At 43.2% G+C, this 18,166-nt stretch overlaps 1 protein-coding gene across 2 annotated transcripts in view; it reads right to left on the bottom strand.

Moving 5' to 3' along the window:
• CPN1 (carboxypeptidase N subunit 1) overlaps window positions 1-16,104 on the bottom strand; it is a 39,734-nt gene extending 23,630 nt beyond the window's left edge. The window contains exons 1-3 of one of the 2 annotated variants that reach the window (XM_012439643.2): window positions 15,614-16,104; window positions 9,276-9,472; window positions 2,213-2,368 (exon numbers count right to left, since the gene is read on the bottom strand). In XM_012439643.2, the coding sequence (XP_012295066.2) occupies window positions 2,213-2,368; window positions 9,276-9,472; window positions 15,614-15,836 (576 nt within the window). In that variant the 5' untranslated portion in view covers window positions 15,837-16,104. The remainder of the gene's footprint in view (window positions 1-2,212; window positions 2,369-9,275; window positions 9,473-15,613) is intronic. The other variant, XM_064373664.1, reaches the window with a different exon arrangement.
• Window positions 16,105-18,166: the final 2,062 nt, after the last annotated feature.

Below are 18,166 nucleotides of genomic sequence, written 5' to 3'. Positions count from 1 at the left end.
TAAGCCTCTGTCTATCAGAATAAGGCCAGCTTCTCACTGTTCCTCTTCCTCAAGGCTGTTCCATCAGGAGTGAGGGAAATCTCATCGCTTTTTCCCCTAAAATTTAGATGAGGATTGAGTGGGAGTCTAGTTATCATTGATTCAATTATCATATTTTACTTAGAGGAACAAGTTGAACATCAGAACATTCTTCTGGCTGGATATGCTGACTAACACAAAGTTTTTTGTTTTTTTGGTTTTTGGGTTTTTTTTTTTTTTTTTTTTGAGATGGAGTCTCGCTCTGTCACACAGTCTGGAATGCAGTGATGAGATCTGTAACCTTCACCATCTGAGTTCAAGTGATTCTCCTGCCTCAGCCTCCCAAGTAGCTGGGATTACAGGCACCCACCACCACACCTGGCTAATTTTTGTATTTTTAGTAGATATGTGGTTTTTACTATGTTAGCCAGGTTGGTCTCGAACTCCTGACCTCAGCTGATCCACCCACTTCTGCCTCCCAAAGTGTTGGGATTACAGACATGAGCCATCGCGCCCAGCCTTACAAAGTTATTTTTTATTTACTATTTACTTGAACCAAGAGAATAGTTGCTGTCTGAAATCTAACATACGAGCATGGCCTTTGCTTCATTTTCAAGAGAGAAAAAAACCCAGGATATTCCATTTTGGAAACTCCCAATTAAAAGGCTTACACCTGCTTTGCTTTGCTTTCCCCAGTCTCTAAGTTTAGACATTCACAAATAGAATGTTTCAAACTACCCCACACAGTGTGATCACCAGGGGTGGCAGTGATGCTCAGAGGATGCCTAGTTATTTTCAGGAGCAGGCCCACCAGCAGGGTGAAACCACTCACATTACCAAGGACTTTCATTACAGGCCTCTTGGAGAGTGAGACCTAGGAATATCGAATGGATCCTCCGACTGGAAGAGTAAGGGAAATCAGAGTATAGTAATGATAAAGGAGTCAAGGGTCATATAGAAAGGGAAAAGGAACAACTAAGGGTTAGATTCCCTGAACCTTTTTTTTTTTTTTTTTTTTTTTGGTGACAGGGTCTTGCTCTGTTGCTCTGTCGCCAGGGCTGGAGCAGGCAGGATAATAGTTCACTGTAACCTTGAACTCTTGAACGTCTAGGTTCAAGGGATCCTTCCAAATAGCTAAGTCTACAACATATGCCACTATACTCAGATAAATTTTATATTTTTCTTTTGTTGAGATGGGGCCTTACTGTGTTGCCCAGGCTGGTCTCAAACTCCTGGCCTCAAGCAATCCTCCCATCTCAGCTTCCCAAAGTGCTGGGATTACAGGGGTGAGACACCACACCCAGCCTGAACCTCTTTCTATAGCTAATTGTCGATAAGCATACAGTTTATCACATGTAAGACAGACTTCTCTATAGAATGCTAGAGTTCTCTGTCCACAGTCTAGCGTAGTAAAAAGAATGTTGGAATAAGAATCAGAAGGCCTGCATCTTCATCCTGATTCCATCAATTACTACCTGTGAGAATGTAAATTATTTTCTAAGTGTGATAGCCATAAAACAGAGATGAATAACACTGCTTGATGCATTTCACCACATGATGTCATGATCAACTGAACCCGGCTATGAAATAATTTTGGAAAATTGTTAAGAACCATGCAACCATATGATAACTGCTTTCATCTACTTCACCACAATCACTACTAACATCAAACATTTAGTGAGTGTGTGCTCCATGGAGGGCTCTATGCTGGGAGAGAAAATAAATACAAAGATGCAGAAGTAATAGGTATTATTGCTCTAGATGGGTTAACACTGAGTTAAGTTGATGCTTAATTCCTGCTTGTTAGTTGATGTGAAGATGGCTTAGCAGTCTTTCTTTCTTTTTTTTTTGAGAGGGAGTCTTGCTTTGTCACCAAGGCTGGAGTGCCGTGGTGTGATCTCAGCTCACTGCAACCTTCGTCTCCCAGGTTCAAGCAATTCTCTGCCTCCTGAAAAGCTGGGATTACATGCACCTGCCACCATGCCCGGCTAATTTTGTATTTTTAGTAGAGACAGGGTTTCATCATCTTGGTCAGGCTGCTCTTGAACTCCTGACCTCGTGATCCACCCACCTCGGCCTCCCAAAGTGCTGGGATTGCAGGTATGAGTCACTATGCCTAGCCGGTTTAGCAGTCTTTTTGCAAGAAATTCCAGATGCTGATTTACCTGCTTTGTTTACAAATTTCATCTCCTACCTGACTTTTCCAGTTGTCTGGAAGGGGCAGGTGGTGGTTGGGGCCTCCGGATTTCTCATTGTAGTAGATATAGGTATTGAGATCAGGGAAGTTGCGGTTCAGGTCCACTCCATTTGCATTGTTCCTGCCAACTAGATACCCAAGCTTGTTTGGGCCCTAAGGGGAAAATGAAAAGATGAAAAAATGAAGGTTTCAGATTGAATCCTATATTTTCTAACTTTTTCTTTTTTTGTTCTTTTTGGAGACAGATTCTCGCTCTGTTGCCCAGGCTGGAGTGCAGTGGTACAATCTTAGCTTGCTGCAATCTACACCTACTGGGCTGAAGCAATCCTCCTACCTGTCTCCTGAGTAGCTGGGACTATAAGCACATGCCACCACACCAGCTAATTTTTCTTTTTTCTTTCTTTTTTTTTTTTTTTGTAGAGACCAGCTGGTTGCCCAGGCTGGTCTCAAATGCCTGGGCTCAAGTGATCCACCCACGGCACCCTTCCAAAGTAGTGAGAGGCCAGGTGCCGTGGCTCAAGCTTGTAATCCGAGCACTTTGAGAGGCGGAGGCGGGTGGATCACTTGAGGGCCAAATATAAGCCTGGCCAAAATGGTGAAACACCGTCTCTGCTAAAAAATACAAAAATTAGCTCGGTGTGGTGGCACATGCCTGTAGTCCCAGCTACTCAGGAGGCTGAGACATGAGAATCACTTGAACCCAGGAAGTGGAGGTTGCAGTGAGCCAAAATTGCACCACTACGCTACAGCCTGGGTGACAGAGCAAGGCTGTCTAAAAAAAACAAACCAAATAAAGTGCTGAGATTATAGCCAAGAGCCACTGACACAGCCATGAATCCTTTATTTGAAGGACATCGTATAGTTCTTAGATATTCGCTTAATCAAATGATGTGGAATTTTTTTTTCCTTTAGTTCCCATCACAGGAAGATGAATCATTTTCTTCTTTAACTTATCCAAAGTCACAGTGGTGTGCTTCAAGTTTCCCTGTAGATCATGGGCAAGAGGTACATATCTCAAGAGAAGTTCTAACAAGAGTAGGGTGTTTCAGGATCATGAGAACCCCAGTTTTTTTTTTTTGTTTTTTTGAGATGGAGTTTTGCTCTTGCTGCCCAGGCTGGAGTGCAATGGTGTGATCTTAGCTTACCGCAACCTCCGCCTCCTGGGTTCGAGCAATTCTCCTGCCTCAGCCTCCCGGGTAGCTGGGACTACAGGCATGCGACACCACACCAGACTAATTTTATATTTTTAGTAGAGACAGAGTTTTCTCCATGTTGGTCAGGCTGGTCTTGAACTCCCAACCTCAGGTGATCTACTTGCCTTGGCCTCCCAAAGTGCTGGGATTACAGATATGAGCCACCATGCCCGGCTTACCCCAATGTTTCATAAACAGCTTTATTGAGATATAATTCATATATTATAAAATTCACTCATTTTCAGTGTATAATTCAATGAATTTTAGTATATGTACACAGTTGTATAGCCATCATTGCAATCTAATTTTAGAACATTTCTGTCACCCTTAATAGACACCTCATTCCCATTTACGGTCACTCCTCATTTTCATCCCAGCCCTAGGTAATCACTTTCTGTCTCCTTAGATTTGCCTCTTCTGGACATATCACATAAGTGGGTCATACATTATGTGTTCTTTTGTGGGTTTTTTTTCCTCTACTCGGCATAATGTTTGTGAGGTTCATCTACATTGTAGCATGTTCAGAACTTCATTTCTTTCTATTGCTGAATAGTTCCATTATGTGGATTTATCATATTTTGTTTATCCATTCACCAGTATTAGTATTAGTTCAATACTATTAGTATTAGTATTAGGAAACTGTATTAGTTTCCTAGGGCTGCCATAATAATCACCACAAACTAAGTGGCTCATAACAACAGCAATTTATTCTCCAATTTATTCTCTGGAGGCCAGAAGTTGTAATCAAGTCAACTGGAGGGGTGGCACACTCTCTGTTTCTCCTCTTTGTTTCTTCCAGCTTCTGGTGGCTGGAGGCAATCCTTGATGTTCCTTGGCTTATAGACACATCACTCTAATTTCTGCTTTCATCTTTACATGGTCTCCTTCCTAGTCTGTCCACGTCTCTATTCACAAATTTATTTCTTCTTATAAGAACACCAGCTATGCTGGATGTACAGTCCATCCTGATCCTATGTGACCTCCTTTTAACTTAATTGTATCTGTAAAGACCCTCAGTAGGCCCTCCATATCCATGAGTTCCAAATCTGTGGATTCAACCCACCTCTGATTGAAAGTGTAGTTAGGGGCCGGGTGCAGTGGCTTATGCCTGTAATCTCAGTACTTTGGGAGGCCAAGGTGGCTGGATCACCTAAGGTCAGGAGTTCAAGACCAACCTGGCCAACATAGTGAAACCCCATCTCTACTACAAATACAAAAATTAGCCGGGCGTGGTGGCATGTGCCTGTAGTCCCAGCTGCTTGGGAGGCTGAGGCAGGAAAATCACTTAAACCCAGGAGGCAGAGGTGGCAGTAAGCCAAGATAACACCACTGCATTATAGCCTGGGCGACAGAGCAAGACTCCGTCTCAAAAAAAAAAAAAAAGAAAGAAAAGAAAAGAAAAGAAAATGTAGTTAGGTCTATAATAGTTGCATCTGTACTGAACATGTACATAACTTTTTTCTTGTCATGATTCCCTAAACAGTACATTATAACAAGTGTTTACATAGCATTTACATTGTATCGGGTAACATAAGTAATCTAGGGATGATTTCAAATATATAGGAGGATGTGCATAAGTTATATGCAAATACTATGCCATTTTCTATAAGGGACTTGAGCATCCAAGGATTTTGGTCTTGGTTAGGGGCCCTGGAACCAATCACCTACGGATACCAAAGGATGACTACGTCTTTCCAAATAAGATAATATTCACAGGTTTCAGGTGAATGTGAATTTTGGCAAGGGGTGGTAGGGGGAGATCCATGGACATTTGGGTTGTTTTCACCTTTTGGTTATTGTTAATAATGCTGCTTTGAACATTCATGTACATCGTTGTGTGGATGTATGTTTCATTTCCTCTGGGTAGATATCTGTAAGTAGAACTGCTGAGTCATAAGCTGTCTATTTTTAACTTTTTTTTTTTTTAATTTTTTGAGACAGGGTATCACTCTGTTGCCCAGGCTGGAGTGCAATGACATAATCATGGCTCACTGCAGCCTCAGACTCCTGGACTCAGGTGGTCCTCCCACCTCAGCCTCCTGGTAGCTGGAACTTACAGGCACGTGCCACCACACCTGGCTAATTTTAAATTATTTGTGGCCGGGCGCGGTGGCTCAAGCCTGTAATCCTAGCACTTTGGGAGGCCGAGGCGGGTGGATCACGAGGTCAAGAGATCGAGACCATCCTGGTCAACATGGTGAAACCCCGTCTCTACTAAAAATACAAAAAAAAAATTAGCTGGGCATGGTGGCGCGTGCCTGTAATCCCAGCTACTTAGGAGGCTGAGGCAGGAGAATTGCCTGAATCCGGGAGGCGGAGGTTGCGGTGAGCCGAGATCGCGCCATTGCACTCCAGCCTGGGTAATGAGCGAAACTCTGTCTCAAAAAAAAAAAAAAAAAAATTATTTGTAAAGATAGGGCTTTGCCATGTTGCCTAGGCTGGTCTCAAACTTCTGGGCTCATGCAATCTACCCATCTCCCAAAGTGCTGGGATTATAGACGTGAACCACTATGCCTGGCCTTATGTTTAACTTTTTGAGAAACTGTTAAACTGTTTTTTGAAGTGCTTACACTATGGAAACTCACTCCTCCTTTCAAGAAATTTAGGATCCTTACTTATCTTCTTTCTTCTAAGCAATATCAACTTTCTGGATCCCTTAATTTCTCTGTCTGTATTTCAGATTTTATCATTTATTTGCACATGTATTCATTCACTCATTAGGCCATCTATGTAGTCAACCAACATTTACTTAAGTCTTTCTCTATTCAGAGTTCTCAGATAGACACTGGAGAAAGAGATAAGTGAGACATTGTCAGCTAGCCTTCTTGGAATTCATAGTACACATGGGAGATGAACATATACATAAATAATTAAATATATAGAGTGATAGAATAGAGATATTCCATCATCTCTATTCTATCTCATTCAAAGGCTCATTCAAAATTGTTAAAAGCCTCATTCAAAATTGAAATTCCATTTAATGTTTTGTGTGGCATTGGAGAAGGGAAATAGTGCCAACTGGGTCCCTGTAGACTGAGAAGGTGGAGCCCAAATTGTTGGCTGTTCCTGGAAGTGAACGAATGGATGCCGGGCAGCTAGAATCTCGCAGATGTACTGCCACTCTCAAATTTTCTATTTTCTAACCAATAAAATGTAGCAGATTACACTTTTTCTAACAATTTTGTACTCTTAAGAATTCTGTATTGTTCTCAGATTTCTCTTTTTTCATGGCACCCTGCTTGTATTTTATTTTTAGATTCAATTGAAAACATCATTTTTTTGAAGTTCCTGTAAGTTTCCTACGTCACTTCTGTTCCAGTGGAAAACATTTATTGGGTCTTTCATTTTGGTGTACACTTCTGTGACATAATCATTTTCTTTATGCTTCCAGCAGCTTGTCACTGCTGGCTGATTTATACCAAGGCACTCTTTTTTTTTTTTTTTTGTCTCATTATATCAAGGCACTCTTGACCGTCAGCATAAACACCTCTGGTCATTTTCTGCTAATTTCCCTGCATACTGGTCAATAGTTAGGCTGGCAGGAAGGGGTTCCCCTAACAGAAGGTTCCCATAAACAGGACTAGTGTTGTGTTTCCTATGACTGCTGTAACAAATTACCACAAATTTAGTGGCTTAAAACAGCATGAGTGAATGGTCTCATAGTTTTGGAGGTCAGAAGAATAAAATGGGTCTCACAGGCCTAAAAGCAAGGTGTCAATGGGCTACATTTTTTCAAGAGTCTAGGGGAATCTGTGCCCGGACTTTTCGAGCTTCCTTGGCTCTTCCATCTTTAAAGCCAGCCGGCGGAACATCTTCAGATCTCTCTCTGACTGTGATCTTTGGCCTCCCTCTTCTACATTTACAGGATCATTGTAATTGATTACATTGGGCCCCGTCCCCACAGTACTCCAGGTTATTTTAAGGTCAACTGATTAGCAACCTTAGTTCCATCTGCAACCTTAATTCTTCCTTGCCCAATAACATAACATATTTATAGGTTCTGAGGATTAGGACGTAGACATCTTTGGTGGGATTATTCTGGCTACCTACAAGCAACTTTAAAGTCTGGTGTCCAGGAAGTTCTTCTCTGTGTAGCCACACAGACAACTTGCCTGGGGGCATGGAAGGTATCTCTGAGAGTCCGAGAACCTGATGGGTCCTCTCTGGGGTTCAGGTTCAAGATTTGCTCCCTCTGAACAAGAACACAGGAGGTGAGCAGAGGTGACCAGCTTCCCAGAGATGGCTCTAAGATTCAGTGGGCTGACAGGGGTTTTCCTCACTCCCTCCCACCCCACCTATTGCAAAGGATGTGGGCAGGACTAAGCTGGTTCTCCATTCTCCCCACTGTAATACAGGAAAGGGCTAATAGAAGGAAATCAGCCAGGCTGGGATTCTCTCCCACACCTCTTTCTAATTTTCCTGCTCTTTGGGAACTCAAGTCTCGAGGAAGAGTAGTGGGTACCATCAAGGTAGTACCCACTTTCCAGCGGTGAAACGAAGTTCTCTTTCTTCATTTGTTGAGTCATTTCAGCAGGAAGTGGTAAGACTGCAAGAGTCAAGTTTGTGTTTGGTTCAACGTCCTGGTTCCATTCCTCTCTCTGCCTCTACTTACCCCCCAGTCCTATCCTCAAGACGGTTTAAAATATGCCTTAACATACTCTCTGCCTAAGAAAACCCTGCCTTTTAAACACAGCTGTTAAAGGAACATCTCCATTGTGTAAGGCAGAGAGATTCCTGGCCTTACCCTGGACAATTCTAATTCAGTAGGTCTGGGGTGGGACCTGGGAATCTGTATTTCAAAATCTTCACTTGTGATTCTGATGCACAGCCACAAAACAGAACCATTGATTTAAAGTTAGGCACAACGGTCTGAAACACTCAAGATGTTAATAATAATAATAATGTTAGGCACTCTGATATTTTGAATTTATGTTAGAAAATAAAGTAAAAAGTCCTGCCAGACGTGGTGGCTCACGCCTGTAATCCCAGCACTTTGGGAGGCTAAGGTGGGCAGATCACATGAAGCTAGGAGTTGGAGACCAGCCTGACCAACCTGGTGAAACCCCGTCTCTACTAAAAATACAAAAAATTAGCTGGGCATGGTGGTGCACACCTGTAGTCCCAGCTACTCGAGAGTCTGAGGCAGGAGAATCACTTGAACCCAAGAGGCAGAGGTGGCAGTGAGCTGAGATCACGCACTGCACTCCAGCCTGGGCAGCAGAGCAAGACTCCATCTCAAAAAAATTTTTTGTTTAAAGTCCTTAGACATTTTTTCTTATTGGTCCTACTTTAAATATAACTCTAAAATATAGAATCAATAGGCTAAGTACTATACTAGTAGAGGAAACAACTCTACGGAAATATAATAAAGTACGAAGAATCTAGAATTAGCCCCCTCCTCCCCCAATTCTGGGGAAAAAGCCTGTTGTCCTTGTTATTTTCTCCGCAAATGCAAATGGGAATGTATTGTGGAAGGAAGAAAGGTATTTAGGGTTTGAAGCTAAAAGTTCAGGAAAGGAGCTTTATTTTGCAATATCCCTCCACATCAGTTGAGTATTTTCCAGGTTATAAAGCATTGTCACTGATATTGCCACATTAATCCTCACAGTAAAATCCTGAGGTCATCTGGAAAGGTGTTGGGGGAATGCAGGCTCAGAGAGAGCCCATGTTTATTGCCGAAGGTTCTGTAGGACTGAACCCTCGTTTTCATCCTTTCTTACATTTCTGATGGGTTTTTTTTTCTCTCGGCCATTTTGTCTTTTAACATTTGTGACATTTACAGTGGGACAGAGAAGGTATCTTGTCCACTGCCTTTATTTCCTAAGAAGGCCTTCATCTCTCCCCAGCATCTCCCTTGGACCTCGTACCTGAGCGGCAGCCACCTCATAGCCGTCAGGGTTCATGGATGGCAGGATGTGAATGCGCGTGTCCTGGATGAGCCGGACGATGCGCTGGTTCCTGTTCCGGAACTCCTCGCACAGGAACTCCGACAGCTGCAGCATCAGCTCGCGGCCCAGCGCTTCGTTGCCGTGCATGTTTGCCACATACTTGACCTCCGGCTCCACTGCAAGGAAGAAATGCAAGGAAGAGAAAAGATGGGGAAAGCTTGGAAGTGCCATTGATGCCTAGCCTTACACAAGGACCTTTTTTCTCTTTTTCAGTAATGAATGCAAAAAAAATTTGGTCTTTTGCAATAATCCCTGAGCTCCTTCTTAACCAATTACAATGACAAAGGCTACAAAATTCATGCCAGGGATAACAATCAGTGCCATTTACTGAACCCCTGTAGTGTACTAGACAGTTATGTTTAATACTGCTAATCTTGACAGAAAACCTGTAAAGTGGGCAGTAAAAGCCTCAGGGTGAGGGTAAGAAGAATGGGGGAGGTTAAGTAACTTGTCTGAGGTTGCCTAGCTAATGGCTCTGATGGAGGTCCAAGCCCAGGTGGCACTTACAGTGCCATTTACAGTAGCACACTACTTCTCAGAGACGAACCTTTCAGGATAAGGATGTTTCCCTAGAACCTGCTCTCATGAAGTACTCTAGGTTTAAGCATAACAGCTGCTAATGATCCCAGTTGAAAACTTAATTTTCTTGGTCCTCGAAAAGTTTCTTGCTCCATCTGAACAAGAACACAGCAGGTGAGCAGAGGTGACCAGCTCTGCCAGAGATGGCTCTAAGATTGAGTGGGCTGGTAGAGGTCTTCCCCATTCCCTCCCACCCCACCTACACAAAGAATAGGATTGTGGGCAGAACTGAGCTGGTTCTCCATTCTCCCCACTACAATACGTGAAAACTAAAATCACTCCTTCAAATCCAAGCAGGCCAAGTCTAGAGGCACAGAATAGGAAGGCACCTGCTATGTCCCATTGCTTAGCCTTCTCTCTGGCCATGTTGTTTAACTTGAGGTGAGAATTGAGGATCTGAAAGCTTCTGGGATCACCTAAAGAAAATCACTCCCTGATGAGGCACGGTGGCACACACCTGTAATCCCAGCATTTTGGGAGCTGAGGTGGGTCACAAGGTCAAGAGATCGAGACCATCCTGGCCAACATGGTGAAGCTCCATCTCTACTAAAAATACAAAAATTAGCTGGGCGTAGTGGTAGGTGCCTGTAATCCCAGCTACTTGGGAGGCTGAGGCAGGAGAATCACTTGAACCTGGGAGGCAGAGGTTGCAGTGAGCCGAGATTGTGCCACTGCACTCCAGCCTAGTGACAGAGCAAGACTCCATTTCCCCCCCAAAAAAAAAAGAAAGAAAAGAAAATCATTCTTGCCCTTATTTATGTATATATTTATTTATTTAGAGACAGAGTCTTGCTCTGTTGCTCAGGCTGGGGTGCAGTGGCGTGATCTCGGCTCACTGCAACCTCTGCCTCCCAGGTTCCAGCAATTCTCCTGCCTCAGCCTCCCAAGTAGCTGGGACTACAGGCACTTGCCACCACACCCAACTAATTTTTTGTATTTTTAGTAGAGAAGAGGTTTCACCGTGTTAGCCAGGATGGTCTCAATCTCTTGACCTCATGATCTGCCTGCCTCTGCCTCCCAAAGTGCTAGGATTAAAGATCTGAGCCACAGGGCCCAGCTCTTGCCCTCTTTCAAAAGAAGAGGCTCTTGCAAGTGATTTCTCTTCCACCCAACACTTTCCTGCCTCCATAACTTTTCTGGTTCTGTACCTCTTCATCTTCTCATTTCCAAATCCTCCTCACCACCCTTCTAGGCCCAGCCCACATGATACTCTGGGAAGTAATCCTGGGTTACTTGATGAGAGAGAGCTCTCTGTTGACTTTCTGGGTTTTACTTTTCTTTTTTCTTTTTTTTTTTTTTTTGAGACGAGAGCCTTGCTCTGTCACCCAGCCTGGAGTGCAGTAGTGCAATCCCAGCTCACTACAATCTCCGCCTCCTGGGTTCAAGCGATTCTCCTGCCTCAGCCTCCAAAATAGCTGGGACTACAGGTGTCTGCCACCACATCTGGCTAATTTTTATATTTTTAGTAGAGATGGGTTTTCACCACGTTGGCCAGGCTGGTCTCAAACTCCTGACCTCAGGTGATCTGCCGGCCTCAGCCTCCCAAAGTGCTTGCATTACAGGTGTGAGCCACAGTGCCTGGCAGGGTTTTACCTATTTTTGTATGTGTTCTGTTTCCTTTACTGCACCTGGCCTTAGCAGTGTACATAATTTTTAATTTGTGACACCATCCATTATTATTTATCTTAGTATATCTACAGCAGTTTTTCTCAGAGGAATGCTGATAACCCACAAGAATCATGTGGTAGATTTTCTATCGTGGGTATTCTTTAATCTTAGTGTATTTTTTTTTAAATTGTAGATTATGTCTTTCTTACTTTTCTTGGTGTTAAAATGTCTTTTCTGTTAGAAAAGGATGGATATAATAGATGACAGGTAGTTTTCTTCACATCCTTATTCAGTAAAATAAAATATGGAAGATCTGTTTTAGTTATCTCCAGTCTCTTATTTAAAAAAAAAACATTTTAACTGCTGTATGAAATCTATAAGTCTGGGAACCACTACCCTATGGAACTTTGGACAGTGCCATGCACTTAGTAGATGCTTAATATCAAATTCTTTTGGCTCTCCTTTTTCTTTTCTTATCTTTATTTATTTATTTATTGAGATAGGGTCTTGCTCAATCATTCATGCTGCAGTGCAGTGACACAATCATAGCTCCAGGTGGCCTCTCAAATTCCTTGGTTCAAGCCATTCTCCCAACTCAGCCTCCTGAGTAGCTGGGACCACAAGTGCCCACCACCACACCAGGCTAATTTTCTAAAAAAATTTGTTATAGAGACAAGGTCTCACTATGTTGCCCAGACTGATCTCAAACTTCTGGTCTCAAGCAATCCTCCCAAAGTACTGGGATTACAGACATGAGCCACTACAGCTGGCCTCTACTGTCAATATATCTAGAATACAACTTCTCCTAACAATCACTGCTATCATTTTGGTCAAGCCCCTGCACCCTCAAACTTGGTACTATTGGCAATATTAGGTCATTGCCATAAATATTCCACTTGGTCTCCCTGCAGCTGCCTAGCCCCATTAAAGTCTATTCTCCAGAGTTAGGGGTTGACAAAACTTTTTTATAAAGGACTAGAGAGTAAATCCTTTAGGCTTTGTGGGCTGTGCTGTCTCTGTCACAGCTACTCAACTCTTCCAGCAAAAGCAGCCATGGACAAGATAAAAGTGAATGGGTGTGACTGTGTTCCCATAAAACTTCATTTGCCAAAACAGGTGGCTAGCCCTTAGGCTGTAGTTTGCTGACCCCTGTTCTGAGTGATCTTTAAAAACTTTGAGTCAGATCGAGTCTCTCTTCTGCTTAAAAAACCCTCCAGTGGCTTCTCACTTGACTCAAAGTAAAAGCCCAAATGTTTACCAGGGCCTATGAGGCCCTGCATGATGTCCTATTGCCTGGTGGCCCCATCACATGGCTGTGACTTCCTCTCCTGCTCTCCCCTCATTCACTCAACTAGAGCCAACTGGCCCCCTTGCTGTTCCTCACATGTGCCAAGCATGCTCCAGAGCACTGCCTTTGCTCCTCCCTCTGCCCCCATCTTTTCCTCCCCAATGTCAGCACGGCATGTGCCATCACACCATCCTTCAGCTCTCCTCAAAGCCACCTCAGTGGAGATGCCTCTCCTGAGCACCTCTCCTCGTCTTCCTCCATGGCATCCCTATCTCTTTTTCCTGATTTAGTTTTCTCTACAGCACTTATTTCCACCCGATGCAATATGTATTACTTAGTTACCCATTTATTGTCAGTCTTACCCCCACTAGATTTTGGGTCCATGAGGGCAGGGTCATTGTTTTATTCTCTGCTGTACTTCCAGAGACTACAAAAGTGCTTGCATATTGTAGGTGATTGGTAAATATTTGTGGAATGGATGAAGGAATGAAAGGAATGAATGAGTGAATAGCAGTTACAATGCTTCAGAGAAAAGAGGGAATAGTGAGGGCCAGAGTCCTATGAAAAAGCTTCAAGGAAGGCTTTGAATGCTAGAAAGTACAAGAGCACCAAGAAGGAGGCTTGGAGTGCTGGGGGACTAACGCCATGATGTCCATGAACACTCGCAAGCTTCCACAGTGAACACATGATCTGATTGACAGCAGGCTGCTTGCTATGAAAGTGCAGCTTTTTAAAGTGAGGCAATTACCCTAGGTAACTCCATGGCCTTCTTTGAGCCTCCACTATGCAATATTCTGAATCTCATAGCCAGTCCATTGAGTGTGAGACTTTTAAAGCAGGAAAGTGGGATTATGTAAGGATTTAGGAAAATTTTTCTAGCATCTGTGCACCAAATGGAAGGTTCGAAGAGTGCAGCAGTTAGAAATTAGAGACCTGGCTGGGCATGGTGGCTCACGCCTGTAATCCCAGCAGTTTGGGATGCCAAGGTGGGTGGATCACTTGAGGTCAGGAGTTTGAGACCAGCCTTGCCAACAGGGTGAAACCCTGTCTCTACTAAAAATAAAAAAAATTAGCCAGGTGTGGTGGCACACGCCTGCCAGCTACTTGGGAGGCTGAGGCAGGAGAATGGCTTGAACCAGGGAGGTGGATGTTGCAGTGACCTGAGATTACACCACTCTGCACTTCGGCCTGAGCATCAGAGCAAGACTCCATCTCAAAAAAAAAAAAGTTAGAGACCAGTTAGGAGTTCAGTGCAATCATTTAGGCAGCTTGTGATGGAGTCTGGATTCGGGCAGGGGATGTGGAAGTGGAGAGGTAAAGGGAGATTTGAAGTTGACAATTTGAAGGAGGAATTGGTAAGGAAAGCAATGAGAAATTAGAAACAACTTGAATGTCCATCAATACATGGACAGTTACATACAGTCATGCAATGAGCTATTACGTAGCCAACACCACGATGATGAAGACCTGTACTTGAAGACATGGATGCTGTCCATAACAGATTGTGAAATGAGAAGGGCAGTTATAATACGAGTCCATTTCTATAGAAACAATTACATGTGTTTGTGTCGGCGGTTTAAATATGCATAGAAAAAGGTCTGGAAGGATATACATCAATAGGTTAACAGCGGTGGGATTTGGGGTTTTATTATTTTTTTCCTTATCTAATTTCTAAATTTTAATCCAAACATGGACTGCTTTCTATAGTAGAAAAAAACTAAAAAAGAATCCAGGCTGGGTGCAGTGGATTATGCCTGTAATCCCAACACTGGGAGGCTGAGGTGGGCAGATCACCTGAGCCCAGGAGTTTGAGATTAGCCTAGGTAACATGATGAAACCCTGTCTCTACTAAAAATACAATAATTAGCCGGGGGTGGTGGCGCATGCCTGTGGTCCCAGCTAAGCAGGAGGCTGAGGGGAAAGGATCACCTGAGCCCAGAAGGTCAAGACTGCAGTGAGCTGAGATCATGCCACTGCATTCCAGCCTGGACAACAGAGCCAAACCCTGTCTCAAAAAAAAAAAAAGCCCAGGCACGGTGGCTCCCGCCTGTAATCCCAGCACTTTGGGCGGATTACGAGGTCAAGAGTTCGAGACCAGTCTGGCCAACATAGTGAAACCCCGTCTCAACTAAAAATACAAAAAATTAGCCAGGCGTGGTGGTGGGTGCCTGTAATCCCAGCTACTTGGGAGGCTGAGGCAGGAGAATCACTTGAACCCGCGAGGCGGGGTTGCAGTGAGCCAAAAGCGCACCATTGCACTCCAACCCAGGCGACAGGGACTCCGTCTCAAAAAAAAAAATCCGGTAAGTAAAACAACACCTCAGTCCCCAAACTCTCTCTAGAACACTTCACTGTCACTCCTGGAAGAGATCTCCCTATTCCCTTCTAAGTTTCCTTGCACAACTAGAAGGGCTCATTGTTTCTGCCTATGTCTCCTGAGCCAGTGGATCAGGAAAAACAGAATAATAGCAAGGGGAAAAGAAAGGTAATGGGGGAACGGAAGGGGGATGGGACATGAGCAGGGAAGAAGACTCATCTTTTACCATTAAGGTTTTGAGCAAACAGAACCCAAAAAGGAGGAAAGGGCTGAAGCCTGAATGAGGGTTGTGGCTCCCAGAGGCAGTGGCAGTTTGAGGGCTAAGAGGGAAACAGCACAGGCTGAGAAAGTGGTAATTCCTTGTAGGTGGAGGAGTCCACGGACCACCCCAGAAACCACCCCAATTACTGGATTTGCAAGGGAAGGGCCCTGCCCACACACCCTCAAGAGCTGTTCAGGACTTACAGGGCTCGTGGATTCCAGGGCGGTCGCTGAACTCCAGCACGTAGAGGTGTCTCCCCTCCACGCTGCGCCCAATGCTGTAGACGCGCGTGACGCTGGGGCATTCGTTTTGCACCTTGTACAGTGTCCGTACAAGATCATCATAGCGGTGGTGGCGGAAGGTCACCGGGGCAACCAGCTTAAATAGAAGGAGGAGGTGGAGAAAGACTGAGAGCAGGTCTGACATCTTGCTGGGCTTTTTCAAAGAGAGCCACTGAAACGCGCCCCACCTCCTGCAACAACCTGGCCTCTTCACCCGCCAAAATCCAAGGTCTGCCGAGCTTCCCGCCTCGCCTGTAAACAGCAGCCCCTGGAAGTCGTTCCCAACTGTCCGTCCAAGGCTAGAAATTCTTTATGTCGCTCTGGAGTAGCCTCTCATCTCTTCTCCCTCACTCCCTTCCCAAATCCAGAAAAGCCTTTTGAAAGGTTTTTTGCACTTGCCTAGATGGGTAGTTTCACTGATTCTGGTTTACTGGTTAACTGGACTGTAAACAGCCTTCAATAAATAGCTGCTTATAACCCTTTGATTCCCGGATAATTTTTTAAAACTTGGCCTCTTCCTGTTTCCTTTATTACAACTTTCAAAAAGAGTTCTCTGTCGCTTTTGATCCATCCCACCTACTGCTGCCTGACTACCTTTCTGAAGCATGGCTGTATTTCATCCTTTCTTTCCTCAAAAATTTTTCAACAGATTCCATTAAGAAAAGGAAAAGATTAGCCTTGGACTGGGAGAAACAATGGTAAATCATGTATCTCATAATATCCCCCAATACATAAAGAATCCTTACAATACAATAAGAAGACAAATGACCCACTTAAAACATGGGCAAAAGGTTTGACCAAAACAGATATATAAATGGCCAATAAGCACATTTAAATATGTTCAATGTCAGTAGTTGTTAAGGAAATGCAAATTAAAACCACATGAGATGCCAGGCATGGTGGCTCATGCCTGTAATCTCAGCACTTTGGGAGGCCAAGGTGGGAGGATCACTTGAGCCCGGGAGTTTGAGATCAGCCTGGGCAACACAACAAGACCCCATCTCTACAAATAATTTAAAACTTAGCTGAGTGTGATGGCATACCTGTAGTTCTAGCTACTTGGGAGGCTGAGGCAGAGAATCACTTGAGCCTGGGTGGTGGGGGCTCAGTGAGCCACGATCATGCCACTACACTCCAGCCTGGACAACAGAGTAAGACCTCATCTCAAAAAAACAAACAAACAGAAACCACACATGAGATATTACTTTACCTCCACTAGAATGGCTATAATAAAAAAAGATAGACAATAACAAGTGTTGGTGAGAATAGGGAGAAACTGGAATCCTCATAAATAGTGCAGCCAGTTTGGAAAACAGTTTAGCAGTTCCTTACAATGTTAAATATTTACTTATTATATAATACAGAAATTTTAATCCTAGGTACCTATGCAAGAGAAATGAAAACGTGCATCCACACAAACACTTGCACATGAATGTCCATAGCAGTATTGTTCACAAGAGACAAAAAGCAGAAACGACCCAAATATCCATTAACCACTGAGTGGATAAACAAAATATGGCATATCGATGCAATGAAATATTATTTGACAATAAAAAGGAGTGAAGTACTAATACATTGTACAATGTGAATTAATTTTAAACATATACCCAGTGAAAGAAACCAGACCCAAAACACCACATATTGTATGTTTCAGTTCATATTAATGTTTAGAAAAAGCAAATATATAAAGACAGAAAGAAGATTAGAGGTTGCGAAGTCTGGGATTAGATATGTGGACACAAAATTTCTTTTTAGAGTGATAGAAATCTTCTAAAATTAGATTGTGCTCATGGTGATGTCTATACAGCTCTATAAATATACTACAATTTATTGAATTGCACACTCAAAACAGGTGAATTCTATGATATGCAAATTATAGCTCAATAAAGCTGTTTTTAAAAAGGGAATTAAAAAATAAGTACAGCCCTCTGAAAGAATAAAATATAAATTTACCATACAACTCAACAATTCCATTCCTGAGTACCTACCCAAGAGAACAAACTCACCCACAGAATGTTTATAGCAGCATTATTCATAATAGGCAAAAAGTAGAAACTACCTTAATGTCTATCAACTGATGAATAAATAAAATGTGATATAGCCACACAATTGAACACTATTCAGCAATAAAAAGGAATAAAATACAACTTCATGCTACAATGTAGATGAACTTCAAAAACACCATGCTAAGTGAAAAAAGCCAGAAATGAAAAAAACACATATTGTGTAATTCCATTTATATGAAATGTCCTACAAAGGTAAACCTATACAGACAGGAAGTAAAATAATGTTTGCCTGGGGTTGAGGATGGGAATGGGAATGGAAATTAACTGAACGGGCATGAGGGATTTATTTTCTAACTGATGAATCAGCACTCAAACCGGATCCAAGAGAGATCCTATTGGAGTGATGGAGATGTTCTAAAACTGGATGATGGTAATAGTTGGTTAGCTCGCTAACTTTACTAAACATCAT

Source organism: Aotus nancymaae, unplaced genomic scaffold (assembly GCF_030222135.1).
Source record: "Aotus nancymaae isolate 86718 unplaced genomic scaffold, 86718_ANA_hifiasm-v0.15.2.pri h1tg000010l, whole genome shotgun sequence".
NCBI classification, from domain to species: domain Eukaryota; kingdom Metazoa; phylum Chordata; class Mammalia; order Primates; family Aotidae; genus Aotus; species Aotus nancymaae.
This window is presented reverse-complemented; position numbering and strand designations above follow the sequence as displayed.